General features: G+C 48.8%; 2 protein-coding genes across 5 annotated transcripts; one reads left to right on the forward strand and one right to left on the reverse strand.

The window, feature by feature from the left end:
• Positions 1-1,143: 1,143 nt before the first annotated feature.
• Positions 1,144-27,391, reverse strand: SMIM17 (small integral membrane protein 17). 4 transcript variants are annotated; one of them, XM_044257559.1, is made up of 7 exons: positions 27,370-27,391; positions 25,787-25,888; positions 24,020-24,122; positions 21,668-21,737; positions 5,580-5,832; positions 3,503-3,576; positions 1,144-1,431 (listed from the first exon to the last, which is right to left on the reverse strand). In XM_044257559.1, the coding sequence occupies exons 4-7, from the start codon at positions 21,704-21,706 to the stop codon at positions 1,321-1,323; spliced, it is 477 nt and encodes a 158-aa protein (XP_044113494.1). In that variant the 5' UTR covers positions 21,707-21,737; positions 24,020-24,122; positions 25,787-25,888; positions 27,370-27,391; the 3' UTR covers positions 1,144-1,320. The 4 variants fall into 4 exon arrangements, with proteins under 4 accessions (XP_044113494.1, XP_044113492.1, XP_044113495.1 ...); XM_044257557.1 differs by lacking the exon at positions 27,370-27,391 and adding an exon at positions 26,953-27,025; XM_044257560.1 differs by lacking the exon at positions 27,370-27,391 and having other exon boundaries at positions 25,787-25,898.
• LOC122912157 (non-histone chromosomal protein HMG-17) lies at positions 10,477-11,670 on the forward strand. The gene has a single exon (XM_044257563.1). It carries the CDS (start codon positions 10,576-10,578, stop codon positions 10,846-10,848), a length of 273 nt encoding a protein of 90 aa, XP_044113498.1. The 5' UTR covers positions 10,477-10,575; the 3' UTR covers positions 10,849-11,670.
• Positions 27,392-27,393: the final 2 nt, after the last annotated feature.

The following is a 27,393-nucleotide window of genomic DNA, read 5'->3' on the forward strand; positions in this document are numbered from 1 at the left end:
CTATAGAAATATGGGCATAAATAAATCCCAATGCTAGTCCTTGGAAAAGTAATCATGGATGAGGTAAAACTTTGATAAATCTAATAATGGGTCAACCACAAACAGAAGTTGAAAGGGAAAAGAGAGAACAAAATAAGGGAAGTTTTTCATTTAATTATAGAACAGTATTCATAGGGCGCTTGGGTGGCTCTGTTGGTTTAGTGGCTGCCTTTAGCTCAGGTCATGATCCCAGGGTGCTGGGATGGAGCCCCGAATTGGACTCCCGGCTTCTCCCTTTCCCACTCTCCCGCCTGTGTTTCCTCTCTCACTGTGTCTCTGTCAAATAAATAAAATCTTTTAAAAAAAAAAGAATAGTATTCATAATTCAGCTAACAATCTGAAAAGTTCAATGGAATGAAGAATTTCCTAGGGCATAAAAATCACTAGAAATCCACCAAAATTTATGAAGTAAAAAGTATTCATAAGTCAAGAGCATGGGAAGAAACTGAGAAAGCCCCCCAAGAATTAGCTGAAACATTCTCCCCAGAGCAAAGGACCCTGATTCCTGGTGAATTCCTTCAAAATGTCAAGGAAGTGATACTCCTTAAGCTACAGAAACTACTCCAAGGCTTAGACAACAATAAAAGGGACGTCCTTCTATGATGCAAGCCTCGCCATGTTACCAAAACGTGACAAAGATAGCACTGATCTTACATATGAAGAGAGGCAAGGGTCGCACATAAAATATCAGGAAGTACAATTCAGAGTCTGGAAAGACTGGCCTACCACGATCCTAAGACTACCAAGATGATGTGACATTGAGGAGTCTACCAGATTTCATCAGTCCCAAGTTGCACGTTTTTTTCATCCTCTCTGAAGCTGGAAAGCAGCTTCCAGTTGGTGGGATCCTACCATGAAGCAGCATGCTTTTCTTCTCAGTTGTATATAAAATAATATGTGTTTTACAATCAACGATGTCTTAAGTTCGATGAAATACCATAATGCAAAATCTCACCCCAGGAGGTTAAATTAAAAAAAAAAATCATCAGGTGCCTGGGTGGCTCAGTTGGTTGAGTGTCTGCCTTTCGCTCAGGTCGTGATCCTAGATCGAGTCCCGCATCAGGCTCCCTGCCCAGCGGGGAGTCTGCTTCTCCCTCGGAACCTCCCCACTCTCGTGCTCTCTTTTCTTCTCTCTTTTTCAAATAAATAAAATCTGTTTAAAAAATTATCTTGATGGATGTTTAAAAGGCATTTGCTAATAAACCTATTGCTGACTTTTAACCAAGATGTTTCCTTAACAAGAAAGAGTGACCAATTTCAGAACAATCGTCCTCATCGTAGTTAAATGTGGAACATCATAGGCATCCCTGTTAACACCAGGAACAAAAACAGGACACACACTACCAAGACTATGGTGGTTTGCTGTGGAGCTTTCGACCACTCCACAAAGCCCTGGAACAGAGGGGGGAAAAAGTATATTAGAAACAGAGGGGCCACCATTGTTTCTTGCCCGGTATAGGGTTATGAGCTCCGTACACGTTTGTCAAATGAACACAGGAGTGGAAAGACATACCAGGATGAAGGATGGAAGACAAAATGGTCAATGGCGACAATTCTCCAGATTAGTGATGAGCACAGTGCAACAGGTCTTAAAATATCAGGGAAGTTTGGGAAATGGATATGAAATAGTGAGTTATCTGGAAAGTCAGTGGCGACATGAAAAAAAAATCCTGATGAAGAAGAGAAGTGGATGCAGCAGATACTATGAAACGTCCAACACAAGCAGCTGTAAGACACGGTAAAGACCCAGAAAAACTTGGAGGATATTCTTCAAATATCGAGGTTTCCCCCTTGGATTTTTCTGATGCAATAAATCTTGGATAGGACCAGAAAATACAGATTTTTATAAAGTTCCTCATAATTCACACTATAGAAAAATAGGACAACTTGACAAATATTTACTTTTCCGTGGCAACCACAGCACCAAAAATCTGACAATTCCTCAGTTGGGGAAATGGATACAACACAGCACATTACAAAGTATTTGGCAGCTATAAAACGTGAATTTAAGAAAGAACAAAGGTGGGGCGCCTGGGTGGCTTAGTGGGTTAAGCTGCTGCCTTTGGCTCGGGTCATGATCTCAGGGTCCTGGGATCAAGTCCCACATCGGGCTCTCTGCTCAGCGGGGAGCCTGCTTGCCTGCTTCCCTCTCTTTCTCTCTGCCTGCCTCTCTGTCTACTTGTGATCTCTGTCTGTCAAATAAACAAATAAAATCTTTAAAAAAAAAAAAGAAAGAAAGAACAAAGGTGATCAATATGTATATGAACACAGAGAGTTATCCAGAATATTTATGATGAAGATACCATATGGTAGGATAGTAATTTCGCTACGATCTCTTTTTGGAGGTTTGAAGAAACATATAAGAGCTATTGTAGGGCTCTGTTTATAGGAAGCTCAACAACAGGCAAAACTAACCTATCAGAAACCAGAAATGTGTTTGCCTTGGGGTGAGGGAGTGAGAGAGACCAGAAAGGAAGAGGAAGGGATTTCCTGAGAAAATGGCAACACTCAAAATCTTCATTTGGGGTGTTGGTTACACGTATATACACACTCACAGATCTAGGCATTTTACTGGAAATACTTAGGACAACTTTTTAAAGCCGAGTATGAAGTTAAGAAAGCGTAATAAATACAGGTCATCTGCAATGCAGAAGGTTAGTGCGCGCGCGCGCACACACACACACACCGGACCACTAATAATAGACCCAACAGTGGTTCCCAATTGTTCTGCATATGGGCGGCTAGCCATGGTTTACGGCTTAGGTCTATGCCTGCCCCTTCTGAGAAATGCCCTTCACTAATGGGAGCCACCTCCCCAGGGAAGAACACGGGAGGTCGTCCACACCCGTGATGGGGCTTAACAGGATCCCCGCTCGCTCAGAGGAAGACAAGGACTACTGAGGCTCCAGAGCTGCTCCTGAGCTTGGGCCCAGGCTGAACCCCAACTAAACTCCCTCTCAGTCCTTCCAGCTTCCCTCACCACCTACAGGTTCCTCCTGGGAGCACAGCTCCCTCCACAAATCCCTTGCACAGAAATCCCAAGTAGTCTAATTTTCCAAGGGAAAAAATGTCTCCAAAGATATATGGCAACTGAAGAAGACATGTGAGACAGAGGAGGTAGATGAACATACGGACGGGGCTACTGAGGGATGGAGGGACAGAGGGACAGAGTGCGTATGTGGGGGAGCAGCCAAATGACAGTGTGGATGGGTGAACGAGGAGGCAGGCGAATGAATGGCTAATTGAAGACGAGCTTCTGAGTGCAGGGCTGGAGGGTATGTGTCTCCACATCACATGGGGACCCCCCCCTTCCATGTCTGACCACCGCAGGACAATGTCCTCTTTCCCATGGGACACAGCTTGGAGCTCACAGCCCCAAGCAGGCGGAGAAATTGGGACCACCCACTGAGGTCTGCGGGGGGGGGGTGGGCATCTGTGAAAGAGGAGGGAACCCCCAGCTTACCTGCGAGTCCTCTGACTCATCTCCCTCCACCGCGTTCCACTCCTGTGCCAGTCCGGGTTCTGAAGAAGACAGGCCTGGTAGAGGAGACAGGAGGCACGAGTCAGTGACCAGGCAGCCAGGCCCTGTCTGCCCGTCCCTCCAGCCCCGTTCTCCTTCCTGTCACCCTTGCGCGCACACACTCTGACCCAGTTGGCCAGAGAACACCAGACCTGAAGTCTGATCCTATTTCTGTCATGTCCTGGAAGACTTAGAGTGTGTTACCTGTTGTGATCTGCCATCTGGCTCTCTGTTCCCTCACCTGTCAGATGGGTGAAACTACCCTTCTCTACAGGCCTCCTGCATAAACCAAGTGAGGGAGCAGAGGGGAAAGTGCGGAATCAGCCGAGAAGCAGCAGGCTGGCCCAGTGGAGACATCTTCCCACATTCAAATGTCAACAACCTTCTGGCTCCTTAGCTGGAAAGCACGGGCCAGGCTGAAGAGCGCCACTGTCCACTCTCCCCGCAACCAGGCCCCACTAGGACCCCCTCCCCACTGCCAGAACTCACACCCATACCATCCACACCCAGTCCCAGGCCTGCTTGTCCCCGATGGGAGGAGGTCCCTTGGTCCAGCTGTTTGAGCCCAAACCCCAGCAGTTATCCTGGTGGTCTCTCTTGTCCTCCCCTCCCCATGCCCACCAGCAACAACTCTTGATTCTCTCTCCCAGATGTGTCTCAAATCTCTGCACTTATGTCCACTACTGCCACACACACCTAGGTCCTCTCTCTCCCAGACAGTTGTGGGAAACCCCTATCTGTCCTCTCAGCTTCTACTCTGACCTCCTCGTCCTACGGTTCATCTGTGCACACAGCCGGATGCAGGCTGTCTCGGCCTGGGCACCATTGACCTTGGGGCCTGTGTAACTCCTTGTGGTGGGGGTGGGTCCTTGACCTCTGTGATGTGGTGGTAGCATCTTCCCTTCAGATAACCCAAACTCCAGACTTTATCAAACATCCCCTGGGAAGGGGAGGCAGGGGATAACATCACCCCCAGTTGAGAACCCATGAGTTAGCAGAACCTTTTCAAAACACAAATGAGATCCTGTCGTCCTCCTCTTCGAAACCTTCCCGTGGCTTCCCAATATTCAAATAACACACTCTGTGCTGTGGTCTCAGGATGTTGCTGGCCCAGGCTGGTCTCTACCCTCTTCCCCCGTGTCCCTGCTTTGTTCAGCACAGCCTCCAGGAACACAGCAAGCTTGTCGCCACCACGGGGTCATTGCCAGAGTGGCCTGGGTGTCCACACAGCAACCCCCAGCTCTTGGAATACACGACCCTTTCTCCTGCCTCTCTCGCCGGCCCTGACCACCCTTGGGTCCCTCTCCATCAATCACCCCACTTTACCATCTTCAGAGCTCTCGTCAGACATTACTTTTCTTTTAATTTCATTCCTTGTTTATTGTCTGTTTCTCCACTAAAATCAGCTCTATGGGGCCATCCTGTTGGCTGCTGGATCCCGAGCCCCCAGCACGCAGTAGGTGCCTCTGGTGGGTTTTGTCCCACATGGCCTTCCACTTGTTTGTTGATCCCTGTGTCCACAGCCCTGGGCACCCCACGCCCTCAGGATGCTGAACTTGACCACGTAGCTGATTTTGACCGACAGCCTGTGAGCAACTGGGTGGCCAGCTCCACCACTCTCCCCGCAACCACCCCCAAGAGAATGCGCCCGGGCTGGCCTGCGGAGACAGCAGCCCCAAGTAGGCACCCTCATACCGGCCAGATGCACGTGAGGTCGACCGGCTGCCTCCGCCAGCTCATGGTCGGTGGCGACTCAGGCAAATGCGGGCGCGGGCGGCGGGAGAACCGTCCCCTGAGCCCATGTCATATGCTGACCTTCAGAATCCTGAGCAGAGGAGTGACTGTGGCTTTAAGCAACTAAGTTTCGGGGCCACTTGCTGCCCAGCAAAGGCTGATGGACACAGGTCTCCATAAATAGCTGTCCCCCAAATGAGTGAAGGAAGGAGTGTTGGGTCTTCCCTGAGGCTCAGCCACAACCTCCCCCAACCTCCCCGCCGCCCACGGGACGCCTGCCCCTCACCTTTCAGGTCACCGTCACCGCCAGGGGCCCCAACCTCCACAGCTGCCCAGTCCTTGGTGAGGGCAGCGCGCTTCTCCCAGGCCCTGGTCTCCCGGGGCAGCAGCGTCTTGGCCCTCTCCGGCTCAAGCAGCCCTCGGATCTGCTCCGGCCTGAGGTTCTGCATCTTTCTGGGACGTAGAGTTTCCAAGGCGAGTCTCTCCTTCTCCTCCTGCTCCCGCTGGGTTCCTGGGGCACGGGATTCAGCACCTGGGGGCTGACAAACTTTTTGTCATTCCACAAATCTTTACAGAGTGCCATCTGTGTGTTGGCACCATTTTTAGGTGCCAGAGACCCAGCAGTGACAGAAGCAGGCTCCCTGCTCCTGGGAGTCTTGCGTTCCTGCGGAGACCCAGGTGGGAGAGAAGGACGGCATGCCAATGTCTAAGTGCCCAGGGGACAAATAAAGTGAGAAGGGGAATAGGAGTTCTGAGGTGGAGGCCAGAGAGTACCTCATCCACACACAAGTTTATTCCACACCCAACACACAGAGCCGCAAGGTTTTAGGAAGACAGAGTAGCCCCCAGAATCCCTCTTGCTACAGAGAAAAGGGCCACAGTCTTCCCAGCAGCCCCCAGCAGCCTCACCTTTCTCTTGTTGGCATAAAAGAAAACCAAGAAGCATTCCCCAGGTTGGGGGAGAAAAAGTCTAATTTAAAATGAAACGTTCTTGAGTATTCTCATTCTAGATCTTCTCAACCCAAAATTCAGGAGTCTGTCTTCCAGGAGTATGGGAACTACACTGGGTTACCCCCTACCCTGGGACTCTAGAGCTAGTTTATGTTCTGATTCTAGGGAACCGTATGCATTATCAGCCTTGCATTATATTAACCTGCCGACAACAGCCCTTGCGAATAGTTATTTTTTGAAAAGGACTAAATTCTCTTGGTATAGGGAAAATAAAATCTTTTTAAAGCATTTTCTTCTTTAATTAGGTTCTTAAAAAAGATTTTATTTATTTATTTGACAGAGAGAGATCATAAGTAGGCAGAAAGCCAGAAAGAGAGAGAAGGGGAAGTAGGGTCCCTGTCGAGTAGACAGCCCGATGTGGGGCTCCATCCCAGGACCCTGAGATCATGACCCGACCTGAAGGCAGAGGCCCAACCCACTGAGCCACCCAGGTGGCCTTTAATTAGGTTTATACAAATAAAAATTGTTGTATGAAATTTAGAAGCCACAGGGCACACAGTCTAGATTCAAAGACAGTTTAGCGACTGAGCAGGCAAAAGCACGAGGGGACCGTGTTTGGAGTCAGAGTCAAAGAAACATGGTTATGGAAAAAAAAAATTTTTTTAGAGCAATCAAGGCAATTGATTGTGAACTGGGTATTCAATGATGTCAGGCCTTCTCATTCCTTCTGTTGGGTGTGGAAATGGTCTTAGGGACAGGTAAGAAAGTATCCATCTTATTTTTTTAGAGATCTTTTTGACCTGTGTAAGGGTGAGTTGACACGATGGCTGGGATTCGCGCTAACATACTTCCGCAGGGCCGCCTGGTGGGCTCAGTACATACAGCAACTGACTCTTGGTCTCCGGGTTGTGAGTTCAAACCCCACATTAGGTGTGGAACCTACTTTAAAATAAAGTAAGATGAAATAGAATAATACAATGAAATGAAATAAAATAAAATACTTCTACAGTAAAGGGAAAAGACAGAGACAAGGGATCAGAGCAAACAAAGGATGATTTCCAAACCTGGCAAATGGGGAGACGCAGCTCTTGGGTCTGTTCCTGTGCCCGTGAGTAGACCTGAAATGCTTTCTTATCAGAAACTAACATATACGCTGTGGATATGCAGAATGTGTCATTGCTTCTGCATTACAAATTAGCAGGTAGGTCTTCTATGGACAGGGGTGACTCCCAAACTCTCGAAACTCAAATCTGAATGCATTTCCCCAGACACCTGCACCCTCTGTCCCCAGCCCCCAGCACAGCCTTCCTCCTTCTTGACAGGCCTCCACCACTGTCCCTACCGGGTTCCGCAGGCATCGCTGCCCACTTGTCTCCTCACCCGCACCTGCTCTTGTACTAGAAAACACTGTCCCCACTCTGTTCTAGTCTCCCACTCTGGTCCACTCCACCACTGACCCCAATGGTCCCCTCCCCTCACCACACCCCCCAGTCCATCCCGCCAGCTTCACAATCCTCAGGAGCCCCCCTGGTCTGGAGGCTTTCAATGCCCCACCCAGCAGGACAGGGCCCACTCTGGACATGGCCTCAAGTTCTCCCTCGCCACAGTCCCTATGCTTTCCCTCCTCCAGGACAGTCCAGGACCAAACAACACTGAACCCCAAGGAGGTGAGTTTCCTCCATCTTTGGCACCCTCTTCTATTGCTTTTTAAAAATTCAGTTTTGGAGGCACCTGGGTGGCTCAGTGGGTTAAGCCTCTGCCTTCAGCTCAGGTCCTGATCTCGAGATCCCAGGATCGAGTCCCACCTTGGGCTCCCTGCTCAGCAGGGAGCCTGCTTCCCCCTCTCCCACTCTCTCTGTACTCTCCCTGGCTCATTCTCTCTCAAATAAGTAAATAAAATCTTTTTAAAAATTTAAGTCAAGATACACATAACACAAACTTCAAACTCGGAACCGTTTTCCGGTCAACAGCTCGGTGGTACTGAACACATTCACAGCTCCTCCTACCTCCTTACACCTGACACTCTGTCCCCACTGAACGACGACCCCCTCCCCCAGCCCCTGTACCACCACCCCACTTTACGTCTATGATGCAGCATAATGTCCTCAAGGCCATCCATGGTGGAACACGCGTCAGAGGTTCCCTCCTTTTTAATAACACGTTTGCTTGTCTGTTCGATGTCATAGCCATTGTGAATAATGATGCTATGAATATACAGGTGTGCAGATACCCCTTGGGACCCTACTTCCACTTTCTGGGGTCTACGCCCTGAAGTGGAATTGCTAGACTGTAGGGCAATTCTGTTTTTAGTTTTTTTCTGGGAACCTCCATACTGTTTCCCACAGGAGCCACACCAACTCACGTTCCTAATGGTGCACAAGAGTTCCCTTTTCTCCACACCCTCAACAACACTTGTTGCTTCCTAGGTTTTGTTTTTTTAAGACTTTATTTATTTCAGAGACAGCGAGCGAGGGAGAAAGCACAAGCAGGAGGAGCAGGAGGTAGAGGGAGAGGGAGAAGCAGGCTCCCCAATGAGAAGGAAGCTTAACACAGGGTTCGACCTCAGGACCCTGGGATCATGATCTGAGTCAAAGGCAGATGCTTAACCCACTGAGCCACCCAAGTGCCCCAACCCTGGGTTTTTTGATAACATCCATCCTAATGGATTTGAGGGGTTCCACCACCCGAAGGCGACAGTCTAGTCTGGAGCTAATCTGCCTCCCTTCCCTCCCAACCTCCGTCCTCTCTCTCAGAGAAAGCAGCTTCCTGCTCAGAGCAAGCATCCAGCCAGGAGGTAAAGATATTCGTTTGCTTTCTTGTGCTTATTGTCACCTTCACCCTCAGTACCATAAAAAAGGGGGGGAGGGTAGTGGCTTTCCATTCCTAACCAAGTTTCCCTTTGACAATTCACTGAGAAAGACCGTAAAGGTGTGGCCACTCAGGGGTCTGGTGGGAGTGTACGTGGAGCAACCACTTGGGAAACTACTTGACAAGCATCTGCTGAAGCTGAAGGCACCACCTCCCTCCAGAGAAAGGACAACTCACGTCAAAGACACTCGCAGGGCGGCACTGCTGTCAACCGGATCCGTAAAGCACAGCAGCTCCCGTACATGGACAGTCCCGCTGGCTCTCGGTAAGAGGACGGACAAGTAAGCCGCCGTGCATTCGCACAATGGAGTGTTACTCAGAAATCAAGGGTCAAACAAAAAGAACACGCGCAATGACATGGATGAGTGTGGAAATACATGTCCTAAACTGCGTGAGAAGAGCCGGACACAGAGAACACATGCGTGATTTTATTCATTAAAAAGCAAATATGGTACACGCAAAGAAACTGACGTTCGTATCAGTTACTGGCTCGGGCTGGGGACAGGGGAGGGCAAGGCACTTTCTTGGGGTCCTGGAGATGTTCTGTAGCTTGACCTGAGTAGCAGTCCCATGGGTGAAAACATTTGTGCAAATTCACTGAGCTCTCCCCTCACATGCTCTGTGCCCGCTGCTCTGTGTGCTTCAGACCTCACGAAGACAGAAAATGGAAACCAAACACGAACTGGTTAAATGTCATGGAACTTCGTGGTTTGCTGCACATGCCTGTTTCGATCTATAAGTAAATGAGTGGTTTGGAGATTTGCACGTTGTACACATGTGGCTGTGTTGCTCGAACCCGGTTCTGTAGCATCTTCGACATCAATGTTCACCAAGTTCTGACAGTAAAAGGATGGCGTTTGAGACTGTCTTGGTTTCCCATGGCTGCTGTAGCAAATTACCACAAGCTGGTTGGCTTTAGACAATGCAGACTTATCTTATAGTTCTGTAGCTCAGAGGTCTGAAATGGGTTCCCCTGGGAGAAACTCCAGCTGTCTCATGGCTGGGTCCCTTCTGGAGGCTCTGGGAGAGAATCAGTCTCCTTACCTCCTCCAGGATCGTAAGCCTCCTGCGTTGCTTGGTTCTGCAGCTCTTTCTGCCACTTTTACAGCCCACATTGCCCACTTGAGTCTCTCTCCCGCTGCGTCACTGTGATTCTGACCCTCCCGCCCTACTTTTCCACTTTTAAGTCCCTTGCGATCGCTTTGGTCCACACAAAGAATCCAGGATCAACCCCCATCTCCAAGTCAGCCCTCACCCTGAAACCAACAGACTCACAGGTTCTGGGGATGAGGACATGGACATCTCTGGGGAACCATCCTCCTGCCTACCACAGGGATTAAATAAAAATGCTAGAAGAGGAGCAGTGTGAAGAAGAAGAGGCGAGAACGACCCCCGGACCGGCCAAAGCCCGCGTGCCGCTGCATCCCCACGTCCAGCGCTTACGTCCCGCCCCCGTCGCCACCATGCCCAAGAGAAAGGCTGAGGGGGATGCTAAAGGAGATAAAGCCAAGGTGAAGGACGAGCCACAGAGAAGATCTGCAAGGTTATCTGCTAAACCTGCTCCTCCAAAGCCAGAGCCCAAGCCTAAAAAGGCCCCTGCAAAGAAGGGAGAGAAGGTACCCAAAGGAAAAAAGGGGAAAGCTGATGCCAGCAAGGATGGGAATAACCCTGCAGAAAACGGAGATGCCAAAACAGACCAGGCACAGAAAGCTGAAGGTGCTGGAGATGCCAAGTGAAGGGTGTGCATTTTTGATAACTGTGTATTTCTGGTGACTGTACAGTTTGAAATACTATCTTTTATCAAGTTTTATAAAAATGCAGAATTTTGTTTTACTTTTTTTTTTTTTTAAGCTATGTTGTTAGCACACAGAACACTTCATTGTTGTTTTGGGGGAAGGGCATATGTCACTAATAGAATATCTCTCAAGCTAGATTGACACAAGGGGAAAAACACCTTCCCCTCCTAGTTTTGAGAAACTTCCTCTTGGCTCCCAGGAGGAGGGGTTCCTTGACGTTGACACACATGAGCTGCCTGGGTACAAACCCCTTGGTGGCGTGGAAAAAACTAAAATTCAGTTTTTATGTCCTCTTCTCCCTCTCTGCCTTCAACATAGACTTGACTCCCTTAAACCCAGAGACCTGTTGGAACCTGACCCCCAAGACATGGTTCCCAGTATGTCAGGCAATCTGGACTTGACAAAGTGTCACCACTGAGATGGCGTCCCTCAAAAGAGTTCCTTTTTTAGCTCGTGGATCTTCAGATGGATAATCCTGCCATTTTCATTTCATTTCCCGAAAGTCAGGGTCGGCATGTGAAAAGTTGTTAAACAACATGCTAAATGTGAACTGTCCACCCTCACTCTAAACGTCCCTGCTCCGAGCATCACATGAAGACTGCATTGGGTTTTATAGTGGCTTTCTGATTTTGGTAGTCCATTGAAGAAGGGAGTTTGAAAGTTGTTGTATACTGTTAACGATTGTCTGCCCATGTCCTGCCTGAAATACCATGATTGTTTATGAAAAGTATCTTTAATAAAGCTGGATACAGTTTGGCTTGGGAAAAAAAATGCTAGAAGAGAGACAAGGGAAGGGATGGAAAGGAAAGTGTTGGGGAACGGTAGCATGGGTGTTGCTGGGACCACACATGGAATTGTCAAGGGTGGGGGAAGAACGATGCTCACGGCTGCCAGCCTGGCAAGGAGTGAACATGGCGGTGACCTCACCGAGTCATCATAAGCTTTGTGCTGAGACCGAAGGAGACTCCATACATAGTGAGTACCTGACGAGTGGAAGAACACACAGGTTTTTCCTCGGCCTGGCTCGTCCTTGCACTTCTGTGTTGGCTTCTAGAAACTGCCCGTACCTCAAGGCTGAACGGAGACATCACTTCCCGCCGGGACTCATTAACACTTGCCACCGTGAGGGCTTGAATGTAAATGACTTCTCCAAAACATTTCTCAGCCAGAACTTTGTGCCAGACCTGTGCTGAGTACTGGGCCTTGCGGGTGAACCCGATACCTTCAGTGGCTCACGTTCTCCTGCAGCAGGAGGACAGCGAGCAGAGAACAAGGAACAGAGCAGCAGACCTGGTGTCTGGAACACCAGCAGCAAGGTTCAACATCCAGGAGCTCCGCCGATAACAAAATTGAGATAGACCTAAAAAGATAAAAACGTCCCTCCCCCACCCCCTCACTTTTACTTCACTGTTTGAAATTCAAAATGAAACAGGGGTGCAGAGAAATACTTCTCTATTGTAAGGAAAACCTGAGCAAATGCCAACTGATGGCCAGGATGGGCAGAGGCGATAGGGAGTGGTGGGGACTGTGGCAAAGGAGAGATCGGTCTGTGTCTGAAGAAGCCTAGCTAATACTTGCCCAGTGAAAACGTGGACCCAGGGTCACCTATCTTCTAATTTCTGGAGAGAACACTGGAAATCTATGGTTTTAGATTACATCTTCCTCATTTTAAAACACTTCCAGACGTTTAAAAGGAGGACACCATGTCAGCAAGCCACACAGAGCACAGTGGGGGCCGGGAAGTGTGCAGACGGTGGGGAAAGGCCGTGTCAACAACATTTTCCATGAAAAAAAGCTATTGCTCATGATGGGAAAGTTATAAAGAGAGCGTGAGTAGGGGGCCTGTTTTTGCCTTTAACATGAGCTATAACCGTGTGTTTAGCGTGAGCGGAAGGCAGGTCGGGGAAGAGAGGTGACCTCGGAGAAGACAAGGGCCTGGGGGTCCAGCTCATAAGAGGCTGGATCCGGCTGGATGGAGAAGGGAGGAGGGAAGGGACAGACAGCACTCTGCGGAGGAATTCACCCCTCACCGCCTCCGTGTTAGTCCCGGAGGATGAAGGAGGGAGGTGTGGCCGCAGCAACCGGCCACCGCAACCCTGACAGGAACCCCGGCAGCCGCCGTTCCGGGAGCGCGCCAGCGCGGCAGGCCTCGGGGCGCACGCCGTGACCTTTCCCGCTGCAGTCCTGCCCTCCTTCTCCTCTGCCGGTACTGTTCCGCCCATTCCACAGACGGAGAAGGTCCTCAAGGCCGGAGCCTGGCGGGGACGCAAAGGCGCCGGACCCCCGCGCCCACCTGGGCGGTAGGCGCGCCCAGACCCACAACGCACACGTGCGCAGGTGTGCGCGCGGGAGGGCACACAGACTCCGCGTGCTAAACGCACCGGGAGGTCGGACACAGACGCCGAGACCCCCGCGAGACCGGGGCGCACGTGCACTCAGCGACCCAGGTGGGCGCGCAATGCAGGGCCATTCCCCTCCCCGCGCAGAGGCCGGATTCCAACTGCGGTGACAGGCGGAGGGACAGTCCGGGCGGGGCGAGGGAGCAGACCCGACCCAGACCCAGCCCAGCCCTCCCCCAGCGGGCGGAGTGGGAGCCCCCTCCCCGGACAGGCATCCTCGCAACGCCTCTGGTCCCACCCCCAAACACATTCCTGCTCACACACAGTCACCGGCGCGCTTCCCGGGTCGCCGCCGGAGCCCCCAGCCCCACCTCCCGCCCGCGGGGGTCCCTCGGAGGACTCACCCTCCCCAACCAGACCCAGTCCCGCCACTGCAGAGCTGGAGCTGCGGCGACCGCGGCTGCGCAGACGCGGAGGCTTCGAGGGTGGGGGTGGGAGACGTGGGGGATCTGGGGATGGTGGGCGGCCTTCTCGCCGTCTCCCCTCTCCACTCTCGGGAGCCGGGACCTGCAGCGGGTAGGGAAAGGAGCGGAGGGACCACAGGGACAACATGGCTGCGGTGAGGTTGCTGGAGGAGTAGTACTGTGCCTGCCAAGGGTCGGCCACAGCGGGATGAGCTGTCCTTCCCCCACTGACGCGTATGGAGGTTATGCCCAACATCCCCAGCTGCAGATGCGCGCCAAGGCCAACAGCCTTCTCAGGCTCCTCGGTGATTCTCTATTCTGCAAACCTGGGTCAGGGTAGGAGGGAGGAGAAGGAGTTGGGGCAGAGATGTCCAGAGGCCAGACTGCCAAGGGTCAGAGGCTGGCCCTGCCGTTTGCTACTAGTGTGTCCTTGGGTGTGTCACTTAGCGTCTCTGTGCCTCCATTTCCCATTCTGCTTACCACCTCCCAAGACTGCTGTTAGAAAATAAGCCAGGCTTGTAATGTGCCTGAAACAGTGCCTAATTGTTGCTACTATCATCATTTGTTCAAGGTTTATGCAATCACTACTTCCCAAATCGCTCTGGTGGAAGCTACATCAAAGTTTTAGATATTTTATAAAGTCAGAGGTGGGAAGAAAGTCTCTCTCTTCGTGGTCTTATTTGCATCTCATTACCTTACATGTTTGTTGACCAGGTTTATTTTCTGTTCGTTAGCTGCTTGTTTATACCCTCCCTGCCTCGTTCTGTTTGTATGGCTTTTGTTTCTTGACTTATAGGCATTCTTTATATATTCCGGCTACTGATCCTTTGCCTGTTCCTCTGCCTGTAGCAGACATCTTCTCCTGGCCTGTCACTTATCTCTTCACTTTGCTTACACAGGGCCTAAAGTTCTGAATTTTGATAAAGTCCAGGCCATTCACTTTTTCCACTCAGATCAACACACCTGACTCCCCAACCTTGTACTTTACAGTCTTTTTTTATGTTTAGCTTGTTATACCTTCTGGAAATTTTTTGGATAGTGTGAAGTAAGGATCTTTGTTTTCAGAATGAATAGACCATTGATTAATCCTGGTTTCCCAGAAAAACAGTGGAAATAACTGTCATTTATCCAACCAGTTGGATGAGCAAAGGCATCACATACATGAACATTATTTCATTTTAATCAATGCCCCCAAGTGGTAGGGTATTATTGTCCCCATTTAGCAGAGAAGGGAACTAAGGCATGAAGGGGTTACATGATTTGTCCAGAAGACACATGGCAAGAATATGGGAGGATTGGGGCACCTGGGTGGCTCAGTGGGGTAAAGCCTCAGCCTTTGGCTCCGGTCATGATTCCAGGGTCCTGGGATAGAGCCCTGCATCGGGCTCTCTGCTCAGCAGGGAGCCTGCTTCCTCCTCTCTCTGCCTGCTTCTCTGCCTACTTGTGATCTCCAGCTGTCAAATAAATAAATAAATAATCTTTAAATTAAAAAAAGGAATATGGGAGGATTGAGGGGCACCTGAGTGGCTCAGTCCTCTAGCCTCTACCTTCAGCTCAGGTCATGATCCCAGGGTCCTGGGATTGAGCCCCACATTGGGCTCTCTGCTGAGCGGGGAGCCTGCTTCCCCCTCTCTCTCTGCCTGCTTCTCTGCCTACTTGTGATCTCTGTCAAAATATTAAATAAAATCTTTAAAAAAAAAACAACAGTCTCGAGTTTGAGGGGTTTCCCCAGAGTGAGGTCAGGGGAGAGGCTACTGAAGAACTTCTTAGGAAATGACTCCTACCCCAGATAGTGTGTCTGGAATCCTATTCTATGTCTTCCTCTGATCTTTCTTTAGTCTCTTACATTTCCCTTTCTCAATCTTGGCCAAATCTGCACATAAATGGAAATCATTTTATAACTGCATCCATTTCTGCATAACATCCATATATTAGTAAGTAGTAATTTTATTTTAAATAAATGCAGTTTCAGGGCACCTGGGTGACTCAGTGTGTTAAGCCTCTGCCTTTGGCTCGGGTCATGGTCTCAGGATCCTGGGATCGAGCCCCCGCATCAGGCTCTCTGCTCAGCAGGGAGCCTGCTTCCCCCTCTTTCTCTGCCTGCTTCTCTGCCTACTTGTGATCTCTGTCTCTCTGTCAAATAAATAAATAAAATGTTCTAAAAACAAACAAACAAATAAATAAATGCACTTTCTTTTTTAAAAGCGCCCCTTGAAAGAAAACTTTGCAGCACTTTGTAAGTGGAAAGCCGGTTTCACGCTTCATAACAAAAAAAAATGGAAATAAAATAAAAATTAATAAATCATAGCTAGAAGCTGCCATTTGATGTAGCAGATTGAATTATCGGCCCCAATTCACCATCACCGTTGCTGTGACACATCTTCACTCTTCATGGCGAGTTGAAGGGTGAAGAAGTAAACTCTGATTACCATGAGACCATGGAAAGATGAAGACATGTGATGCCCGTGAGCTTTTTCCCCTTTGCTGACTGTGTTTTCTACCCTTTCGCTATAATCATCATCAGGAGTATGCCTATATAATGAGTTCTGTGAGTCCTGCTAGTGGATCATCAAATCTGGGGGTGGTCTCGGGGACTTGCTACACCACTCTCAAACCCCCAACCAGTACCTATGACTGCCCTTCTACCAGGAGCTAAGTACAGCTGACATCTCTTTAGGGCTCCAGGAGTAGCTGGGAAAAGGCAAATTAATGCTAGGTGTTCATTCATTCACTCACTCATTCAACAATTCAACAAATACTCATTAAGCAGCTGTTATGTCGTAGCTGCTGTTCTAGGTGCCAAGATAGTCAAAGCCTGTGGCTTAATGGAGTTTACCTTCTAGTGAAATGAAGCAGACAACTAAACCAATAAATATAGAACAAAATATAGTTTTGTTCATTCTGAGTTACATGAAATAGATCAACAGGATAGTAACTGCAAAGCCACTCTAGAAGGGAGTGGTCAGGAGAGATCTTTTTGAAAAGGTGGCATTTTGAGATAAGACCCGAACGGTGAAAAGGAGCCAGTGATGCAAGAATTCTTGACAGAGAGAACAGCAGGTGCAAAGGTCCTGAGGAACAATAAGAAGGCCACTGTGACCAGAGTGGTTGGGCAAGGGAGAGAGCAATGGGAGACAGGATCGGAGAGCCATCCATGGTCTTGAAAGCCACAGCAACATCTTTGAATGTTATAGTAGGTGCACTGCGAAACTAGGGAAGGACATTGAGGAAGGGTGTGATATAATCAATTTACATTTTCAAGGCATGACTGAACTGTTGTGTGGGAAAAACTCCAGAAGAGGCAAGAGATAAAATGGAAAGATTAGTTCGGAGGCTGTTGGACTAAACCAACCATAAGATGATGGTGGACTGAAGTGATGTGACCATAGGAGTGGAAAGCAGTGGACAGATTCAGGATATACTCTGGGGATGGAGCTGGGAGAACTCCCTGATGGGCAGTATTTGGGAGGTAGGAGAAAGGAAAGAATGAAGGACCACTTTTGGACTCTGAGCCTGAACAACTAAGTGCCCTGTAGTGAATGCAGTGAGGAGGACCCACTTTCTTTGTGAGAAAACCCAGAACACTCTCTTTGGGGCATGTTAAGTATTTGATGCCTTTGTTTTTAAGACTAAGACCAGGAGAACCTGGGTTACCCAGAAATCAGCATTCAGAAATTCTGGGGGTGAGGGCTGTGGAGTGGGCCCAGGAATGCTTAGAGGAGCACATGTAGGGGCTCCTGGGTGGCTCGGTGGGTTAAGCCTCGGCCTTCAGCTCAGATCATGATCCCAGGGTCCTGGGATCGAGCCCCACATTGGGTTTGGGGAGTCTGCTTGTCCCTTTCCCTCTGCCTCTTCTCCAGCTCTCTCTTGCTCACTTTCAAATAAAGAAATAAAATATTTTAAAAAGAATAAGGGGGGCGCCGGGGTGGCTCCGTGGGTTAAAGCCTCTGCCTTCAGCTCAGGGTCCTGGGATTGAGCCCCACATCGGGCTCTCTGCTAGGCATGGAGCCTGCTTCCCTTCCTCTCTCTCTGCCTACTTGTGATCTCTTTCCCTCTGTCAAATAAATAAATAAAATATTTTAAAAAATAAAAAAGAAAAAAGAATAAGGAAGAAGAGGAGGAGGGAACAGGAGGAGAGGAGAAGAGCATGTGTATGCAGCAGAGCCCTAGGCTCCTGACACTGTCCGCGGTGCTGAACCGGTCAGGTCTGCGCTGTCTTTGGTGCTGAACCTCTGGGGGGATTAGCTGGAAAGGGCTCTAGCTCCCCTCTGCCTCTCTCTCCCCCACTCTCTGTCTCTCTCCCTCTCCCTCCCTCTCTTTCTCCCTCACTCTGTCTCTCTGTGTCTCTCTGTCTGCCTCCATCGCTGTCTCCCTCTCTCTCTGCCTCTGTCTATGTGTGTCTCCCTCTCTGCCTCTCTCTTCCCTTCCTTCTTTCTCTCTCCCTCCCTTTCTCTCTGCCCTGCCTCTTTCTGTATGTCCCTCTTTCTGCCTCTCTCCCTCCCTCCCTCTCTCTCTCTGCCTCTCTCTCTCTGCCCCTCTCTCCCTCTCCCTCTCCTTCCTTCTTTCTCTCCCTCTCCCTATGTCTCCCTTCCCCCACTTTCTCCCCCTCGCCACCCTCACCCTCTCTCCCTTTTTCAAAGAACCCACCTGCCTGGGGAAAGCCCTGCTGTTGCCTGGAAACAAAGCTCTCTGGGCTTCGGAGAGTGCAGGATGAAAGCAGATGAGGGAGAAAACTGCAGTCATTTTTAAGAGGCAACTTTGGCTCTTAGGACAGCAGGGCCTGACTACAACCTGAATGGAATTATTAGCGCAGAGTTTCCGGAGCATCTCTGAGGGGAGAAACGTACAAAAAGAAAATCAGGGGGAAAGTGCCCAGAATTCAGGCTGATGGTTACCTTGGGCTGAGGGGAAATGGGAGTGTTACATAAGTATATGTGAATTATTGTCAAGACCCTATTTTTATGTTATGAGGTGGGGTCACAAGAAAGGTATTATTGTAGATTTATATAAATACCGCATGGCTATATATTTTTTAAAGATTTTATTTATTTGACAGAAATCACAAGTAGGCAGGGAGACAGGCAAAGAAAGAGGAGGAAGCAGGCTCCCCACTGAGCAGAGAGTCCAATGCGGGGCTCTATCCCAGGACCCTGAGATCATGACTTGAGCCAAAGGCAGAGGCTTTAACCCACTGAGCCACCCACATGGCCCAAGCATGGCTATATTTTATGCTAACCTAAATCATAAACATTTGAAATCATGAGCATTGGGAGTATTTTTTGAAGTGAAAAGTAGTCTTACAATTCAAAATTCCTTTAAAAAATACATACTTTTTTTGTTTTTTTATTTTAATTTCTTTTCAGCATAACAGTATTCACTGTTTTTGCACCACACCCAGAGCTCCATGCAATCCGTGCCCTCTAATATCCACCACCTGGTTCCCCCAACCTCCCACCCCCCGCCCCTTCAAAACCCTCAAATTGCTTTTCAGAGTCCATAAAATCCATACTTTTGAATTGTGTACATCATAAACTATACTTGTTATTATATTATCACTTTATCTAGTGAAGAGACATGTCAACCATTTTTGTTAGGACTATTCTTGAGTTATGTGAGTTCTGAGTTGTCCAAATTCTACAAGAATGAGTCCCTGGCATAAGATCAACCCACTCTGGGACGGATGGATGAATATGTTTGTTTTCCCCAAAAATCTGGTCACCAGGGAAGCTGCAGCTACTCTGATCACTCAAGAGACAGACGTTCAAAAAGCACCCACTATGTGCTGGCCATTTCAGGGAACAGCCAGGATACCGGAGGCATAACCCCTTCTCCTAAGAAGACTATTTCTATACCTTTTAAAGAGCAGGAAGGTTTGAGCCTCTGATATGAACCCTTTGATCAGCTCCAGTCACTGAAGTCTGACTCTTACCTACTTTTCTATCTTCTCATGGAGCTGTTGGCCTGGAGGGTGATATTCCAAATTCACTAAAGAAGCTGGAGCTCATTACATTATATGTATTCTTGCTTTCTTGCCTTCCTCCCCTTCTAGAATGTAGACTCCATGATGGTAGGGGCTGGGGGTTTTAATTCATCCCTGAGCCCCTAGCATTTAGAACATTGTTTGACACACCCTGGATGTTCTATGAATGTTCTTTTCAAGGGTTGAGTGAACAAAAAGTGATGTTTTGTAAACATAAAATATCCCAATATCTTAATGATGGCAACTCATCAAATTAAAAAGATGAGTGAACTGAACCGACACATGGGTGGGCTGGATACAGCTCATGGTCTGCACAGTTGAGTCATCTAAGATCAAGGAGTCCTTACTGAGCAGAACTCTGCCATGAGACTGTTCCACTGGCAGCTGACCTGTTCCCCACTCTGGTCCCTCGGCTGTGGCCCAGAGAACAGGGCTGTGGCATCAAGCAAGGAATCCTGTAAGCAAGGATCATTCCACAAAAAGAAGAATCTACTTATTCTTTTAAACAACTACAAGGAGGGGTGCCTGAGTGGCTCAGTCAGTTAAGCATCTGCCTTCGGCTCAGGTCATGATCCCAGGGTCGTGGGATGGAGCCCATGTCAGGTTCTTCTCCCTCTGCCTGCCCTTTCCCTGCTTGTGCTTACTCTCTCTCTCTCTCTCTCTCTCTCTCTCTGGCAAGTAAATAAATAAAACTTGAAAAAATGTAAAAACAAAACTGCAGGGAATTAATTCCACTATGTTGCTGCATGGTCTTTCCCCCAACTAGCAGACATTAAGGTTGTATCCAGAGACTGATCATTTGGGAGCCTCAGATCTCTTGGGAAAGGCCCAAATTCAACTTGCAAACAGCTAGAATTTAACCCAGGGCAATCTGTCACCTAAGACCTTCTTATTTTGCTACTACTGAAAATCCTTCAGTTTATTCTACAGGGTTTCCCCTGTGGTGGTGGTGGTGGGGTGTCTGGGGTGAAAGAGAAAAATGACAGAGTTGCCAAGTCTGCTTAGGAAATATGCGTCCTCTCCACGTGGTCAGTTGGGTAATATCCTTACCCTCACTTCATACAACAAAATAGATCTTTGTGGACCGATGTGGAAAGATCTTGAAGACACATCATCGCATGGAAAAAAGCAAACTGCAGAGCCACAGTTGCAGTCTGACATCACTCATATGAAATCCTAACTACACACAATACAATGTCCGATATTTTCTATGGATGAGTAGACGCATACAAAAAAGTTTAGCAAATTTAAAACTCGACCGATGCTTATGAGAAAAGGCTCACAAGATTAGCAAGTTTCTCAAGGTTACACATATTCATTCATGATGAAAAACCCGTAGTTCCGTTAAATGAGGATCAAAGCCAGGAGACAGATCAAGTCTCAGCAAGGCAAAACTCAGGTGTTTTAAGTTTTTGTTTTGTTTTGTTTTGTTTTTACCACGGATTACAGATTTACAACAAGTGTTTTATTATCTGGGGATCAGGACCAGACAGGGAGGCCCTGTTAGATTTGGTTAATCTCAGGGATCAAACGAATTTTTCTTCCTGACTATGGTACACCATGAGTGTGACAGTTTTGCTTCCACATGTATTGCTTATAAGATAAAAAGTTAAAATCCTAAAATCCAAAGATACTGACAATATGAAGGCATATTTCTAAGTCAAAGATGTTAGAATGTAAAAAAAGGGGGAGGCACCTTAGCATCAAACAAATATGACACATAGATTTAATTATTGCAACTGTTCAGCCATAATAGTGCATATATCATAGTAAAAGACCCATATATATTTGGCATTGTTATTATGGGATGGCTAATATTAGCCAGGTTTGTTCTACGGATAGGGAAGGTGAAGCTCAGAATCAATGATTCCCAGATGTGCACACAAAAGCTGCATCTATTTCTCTGGGCACACACACATCTATACATGAGGAAGAAAAGTGCCTCCCAGTGCGTCCCAAATCCACCAGCTACTCACCTCCAGAGCAGATGGCTGCGCTGACGAAGTGAGAGCCATCGGAAGTCTTGCTTTATCAATATGTTCTGACCTTTGACAAAGAAAATATGTTTACTTATTAACTGTCCAGAAATAAAATAAAGTAATATTATTTAAAAAGGGATTTGGAGAAGGTGAGTGCCCCTCCAAGAGACAGGCTGGAAATAGTCTTTCTCGGCCCTGACGCCCAACACCTTCTGATTTCTATTAAACCAAGTCACCTGGCTCACGCAGCCAGTAAATCGCAGCCTTGTGATGCATACATGAGAGACTGGCTCTAGAAACTGTCCCTGTCCTGCTCCGTGGGGCAGACTCTCTCTGGAAGTTCTTCAACACCAGGAGAGGCGCTCCCCTCCCCAGGTTCACCCCAGGACTGCCCAATCCCAAGGGGAGGGAGCTGAGACACAGGTTGGCTGTGTCTACTCTGTTTGGTCTTTGTTCTGGGTCTCTATGGCAGTTCTCTTCCCCCAGAGGATCCTGGATCCATTCTTGGGGCAGCCAACCCGTCTCTCCTTTCCAATGGTGAGAGATTGTTGATTGCTGCGGAAACCCTCCCTCGGATGTAGACCACCAGCCAAGGGAAAGACAGTCCTACCATCTGATTCCCTTCTTTGCTGGCCCTGTTAGGATCCGATGAGATGCGGGGGGGGTGTGTGTATATGTACACGGACAACATCTCTTGGAGGCTCCCAAGTGGTGATTGCCAGAAGAGAACCCAGTGTTGGAAGAGAGAGAGAGAGAACCCTGCTTTTCTGTCATATATTCTTTTGTCCCCTTTGAGTTTTGTATCAGATAAGCTCTCCAGTGAATAATGAGAAATAGCACAAAAGTAGGTAAACTTATCATATCAAAAAATGGGCAGAAGGTATGAACAGACACTTCTCCAATGAAGTCCTACAAATGGCTATCAGACACATGAAAAAATGTTCATCATCATTAGCCCTCAGGGAAATTCAAATTAAAACCACATTGAGATACCACCTTACACCAGTTAGAATGGCCAAAATTAGCAAGACAGCAAACAACATGTGTTGGAGTGTATGTGGAGAAAGGGGAACCCTCTTCCACTGTTGGTGGGAATGCAAGTTGGTGCAGCCTCTTTGGAGAACAGTGTGGAGATTCCTCAAGAAATTAAAAATAGAACTTCCCTATAACCCTGCAATTGCATTACTGGGTATTTATCCCAAAGATACAGATGTAGTGAAAAGAAGGGCCATCTGTACCCCAATGTTTATAGCAGCAATGGCCACAGTCGCCAAACTGTGGAAAGAACCGAGATGCCCTTCAACGGACGAATGGATAAGGAAGATGTGGTCCATATACACGATGGAGTATTATGCCTCCATCAGAAAGGACGAATACCCAACTTTTGTAGCAACATGGATGGGAGTGGAAGAGATTATTCTGAGTGAAATAAGTCAAGCAGAGAGAGTCAATTATCATATGGTTTCACTTATTTGCGGAGCATAACAAATAGCATGGAGGACATGGGGAGTTAGAGAGGAGAAGGGAGTTGGGGGAAATTGGAAGGGGAGGTAAACCATGAGAGACTATGGACTCTGAAAAACAATCTGAGGGGTTTGAAGTGGGGGGGGGCGGGGTGGAGGTGAGAGGTTGAGGGTACCAGGTGGTGGGTATTATAGAGGGCATGGATTGCATGGAGCACTGGGTGTGGTGCAGAAATAATGAATACTGTTATGCTGAAAGTAAATAAAAAATAATTTTTTTAAAAAAGTAGGTAAACTTAAAGAACTAAGATAAAATGAAAAAAGAAAGGGACACAATGTCGACATGAGAGATATGGTGGCTTAAAACTACTTTTTAAGTCGGGCTCTGCACTCAGCCCAGAGTCTGCTTAGGACTCTTTCTCCCTCTCTCTTTGCTGCTCCACCCTGCTTGCTCACTTTCTCTCTAAAAATAAATAATATTTTTAAACCCCCTTTTTAAAGATTTTACTTATTTATTTGACAGATAGAGACCACAAGTAGGCAGAGCAGCAGGCAAAAGGAGAGGGGGCAGCAGGCTCCCTGCTCAGCAGAGAGCTCCATGCAGGGCTCGATCCCAGGACCCTGAGATCATGACCTGAGCCAAAGGCAGAGGCTTAACCCACTGAGCCACCCAGGCGCCCCAATAATCACTTTTTAAGATAAAATAAAATAAAATAAAAGTCATGTCTCTACATATTAAAAAGAAAAAAAAAGAAATCTGAGTGGTCAATGCACGGGAGGCATGCTGACTTATTTTCTAGACTATCCTTGTGGCTCGTATAATTTCATTGTTACTTTTTGAACGGAACCATGAGGGTCCCAGTTTCAGGTAAGATGGGGTAAGTACCTTTGTTCTGTCTCTCCCACTGAAGAATTTCAGTAAATCAGCAACCTGCACAGCAGTAGGAGCCAGTATTTTAGTCACAGACAGCCAGCACCCTTTCGGTGACCTGTAGGACAGGACAAGGCAGCTGGGTCAGGGACTCCCGTCAACTCCTCACCTGCTTTCACAGGAGCGTCTCAATAGATTAATAACCTGTACAGACATCGTGCTGTTAACTGTGTATATTTGCTCCTCAGGGCTCTGCTCTAAGTCACCATCTCAGAGAGATCCTCCCTGACTCCAAAGCTGAAGCAGCCTCCCTTCACGCTCCCCCTCATTATCTCTGACCACACTCAGAAATTAGCACTCGTGGCCTCATAAGAGGAGGGCCTTGGTTTGCTCACTGCAGGAATCCCTGCTCCTAGAACGGGTCTGGCACAGAGGAGGGGCTCGGACATTTCTGGAAATAATGACTCCCTGCTCACCCCAAAGCCTCTTGTCCCTTGAGGTTCCTGCTTATCAGCAGATGCAGGAAATCAAAGTATTTTCCTATATTAGCATCCACCTTATTTCTTAGATGACCACTCTCCCACCGCTAAAGGGGAAAGAAGAAAAAAAAAACACTCAGCCTCCTTCCTGACCCGAGTATCTCCTCCTCCTCCTTTTCATACACCTCTGCTCACACCAACCTCCCTGTGCAACATTAAATTCGACAGTGGAAAAAATGCCAGCTTCACACCTGCCTCTCCTTGCCCTCCTCTTCTCTCCCACCTCTCACCCTCTCTGGGAAGCAGGTCATCACCTATAATAAACACCGCATCCCTGTAGGCAAGCTTTAAAGAAACTTGGGCAAAAGAAAGATTCCTCCCATGAATGTTGATGCTTTGGGAAATATTTACAGGGCGGATGAGTATCCATGATGAAGGAAATGGAAAATCCACTCCCCCCCCAGGGAGTGGTCATGCTGGGGGGGTGTTGGTGAGTGGGGTTACTCCCAGTATCTCTCTCCCTGGTCTTGGGAGACCAATAGACAGTAGGGAGACTTGTTCTGCTAACACGCATGGAGCAGGGTTGTCCTTAAACTTCACATCAACCTTAGGAGGTGATAATAAAAGTATTATAATGATAATGACCACACGGAAGAGAGCCTATTTGCCAAGAACTGCTCTAAATGCTCCACCGCTAGACTCTGTTTGTCCTTCACAACAACCGTGTAAGGTAGATGCTATCCCTTCTCCCCACCGTACAGATGAGAAAACTAAGCTGTAGAGAATTTAAGTCACTTTCCCAAAGTTCTTTAATGAAGGAGTGGCAAGGCGAGAGTCTGAATGCAGCAGTACACTCACTGCCTGACAGCACTCACCTGGGGCCACCAGACATTCCAGGGACCGAACCTAGTTGCAAGGCCACACCTAGCTGCAAGGGAGCTTGGGAAATGCCGCTCAAACTTAGGGGTTCTAGCACTATCGAGGCGAGATACTGGGGGACAATGAGCAGTCTTCACCACTCCCCCACACACACTTTGACCTTCTCCCATGTTAGTTAAGATCTCAAAATTCAGGAGCTCACAGCCGGCTGCTGCCCATGATGGGGGGGCGGCAGTAATTAAGAGAGGTGTTCTGAGACATCAGCGGTGGGAGAGCCAACAGAGAAATCACTTTGGGAGGTACCAGTTAGCTATTTCAAACAAACACCTCCTTTAGGTGGACAGGGCCTCCAACACCCAGCCAGTGTCAGAGACCTGCTTGGTGGTGTGGGGGAGCAAATCCATAATTGAAAGATCTAACTTACAAAATCCTACGGCATCATTTCTCCCACATTCTGTTGGTCAAAGCAAGATATCCAGACAGCGCGGATTCAAGGACTAGGAAAACAGACTCTTGATAGCAGGTGCTGGAAAAAAATAAAAAATAAAATGATGGTGCCGTTTTTAATATCCAAAATGAGACAAATTTAAAGGAAAATGGAAAGGCAGGCAGGGGGCAGAAAAGAGAAAGGAGCAATGGAAAACAAAAGAAAAGAAAAAACCCCAGTCCCAGTTCCTCGGAAGAGGTAGTGTGGGACGGTGTGGTGGAGTGGGGGGCGCTCCTTGGGCGGTGGGCAGAGCCTCCGGGGCAGGTGACCTTGGCTCTGCCCATCCATTCTCCGTGAGTTCCAGGATTTTCTAGCTTAGATCCAAGTAGAGACAAAAACACAACCGCATGCCGTCCCCTTCTTGCTGACCCTGCCCTCTGGCCTTTCCCAAATTCATTACACCTAAGCCTCCTCCTCCTGCAGTTAAAGGACATTACAGAGGTGTCCGGAGTCTCTCCGGGGGCCGGACACATAGTACGCTCTCAGTAAGCGGTACTAGTAGTAAAGTCATCCAGACACACAGCAAGAGGCACCCCGAGACACACGTGGTGAGGCGCCAGTGGGTTAGTCCACACCAAGGGCTCCAGGGAGCGCGAATTGCTGTCGTCCGTCTTGCGCTGTGCGGTTTGAAGGAGGCCACCCCACTCGAACAAGTGCAAGAGAAGCTCGGCCCATACAGTGAAGAGACCTAAGACGTTAGGGCTGCCCCATTGAAAGCAGGAGCCGGTAGCCACGCAGAACCATGACACCGTAAGTTAATTAAGACACAACACAACCGCAAATTCAGTGCAGCGGCCGCACTGGCCACATTTCAAGAGCTCAAAGCCACCTGCGGCCAGTGGCCGCCGCGCGGGGCAGGGCGGATGCAGAACCTTTCCTCGAGCGCGCGAGGGTCCGCCGGACCGCGCCGCTGGAGGGGGTCCTCTACGGGGCGCCCTCCGGGAACGCCGCGGGAACGAACGCGTACAACCCACAGAGCAACCCTACAGCAGGTCTCCTTCCTCTCAGTCTCCTGCAGGTGAGAAAACCGAGGCTCAGAGGTGCAACCACACAGGTCGGGGTCGGAGCGCAGGAGCACCAGGGGCCAGAGATGCTGCACCCACCCGGTTCCAACGCATCACCTCCTCGTTCTTTTCCGTACTGCGGAGGGAGGCTGTTCCCCTTACTTCCCCTCTTCTTTCCCCACCCTTCTCTTACCCTCTCCCCCCACCGCTTCCCCACCCCCCTCCTTTCCCTTATCCCCCCAACCCCCTTTCCCACGGCCCCTCCAAGCCTCTTCCCCTCTTCCTTCCCAGTCCTCTCCTCCCACTTCCTCCCGCTTGCCCCCCCTTTACCCCTTCCTCCTCCTCCCAAGCCCTTCCCCTCTACTCCCCACTCCTCCACCCAAGCCCTGCCTGCCTCCCCGGCCTTTCCTCCTGCCTCCTCCCCTCTCTCAGAGTCCCTCCCCTCTTCTCCTCCCTCCAAGCTCTTCCCCACCCCCATTTCTCCCCACTCCCGCATCCAAGCCCCTCCTCGCCTACCCTCCCAGTCCTCTTCCCTCTTGC

The sequence above is a fragment of the Neovison vison genome, chromosome 7, assembly GCF_020171115.1.
Source record: "Neovison vison isolate M4711 chromosome 7, ASM_NN_V1, whole genome shotgun sequence".
NCBI lineage: Eukaryota > Metazoa > Chordata > Mammalia > Carnivora > Mustelidae > Neogale > Neogale vison.

What these genes read in the sequence shown, in the direction of transcription:
- SMIM17 (XM_044257559.1), bottom strand. Translation starts at nt 21,706, where the DNA reads ATGGCTCTCACTTCGTCAGCGCAGCCATCTGCTCTGGAG. An exon ending in CGGTGACGGTGACCTGAAAG is followed by an intron (nt 3,577 to 5,579) that starts GTGAGGGGCAGG and finishes CTCCTCTACCAG; the next exon opens with GCCTGTCTTCTTCAGAACCC. An exon ending in ATGAGTCAGAGGACTCGCAG is followed by an intron (nt 1,432 to 3,502) that starts GTAAGCTGGGGG and finishes CCTCTGTTCCAG; the next exon opens with GGCTTTGTGGAGTGGTCGAA.
- LOC122912157 (XM_044257563.1), top strand. Translation starts at nt 10,576, where the DNA reads ATGCCCAAGAGAAAGGCTGAGGGGGATGCTAAAGGAGATAAAGCCAAG.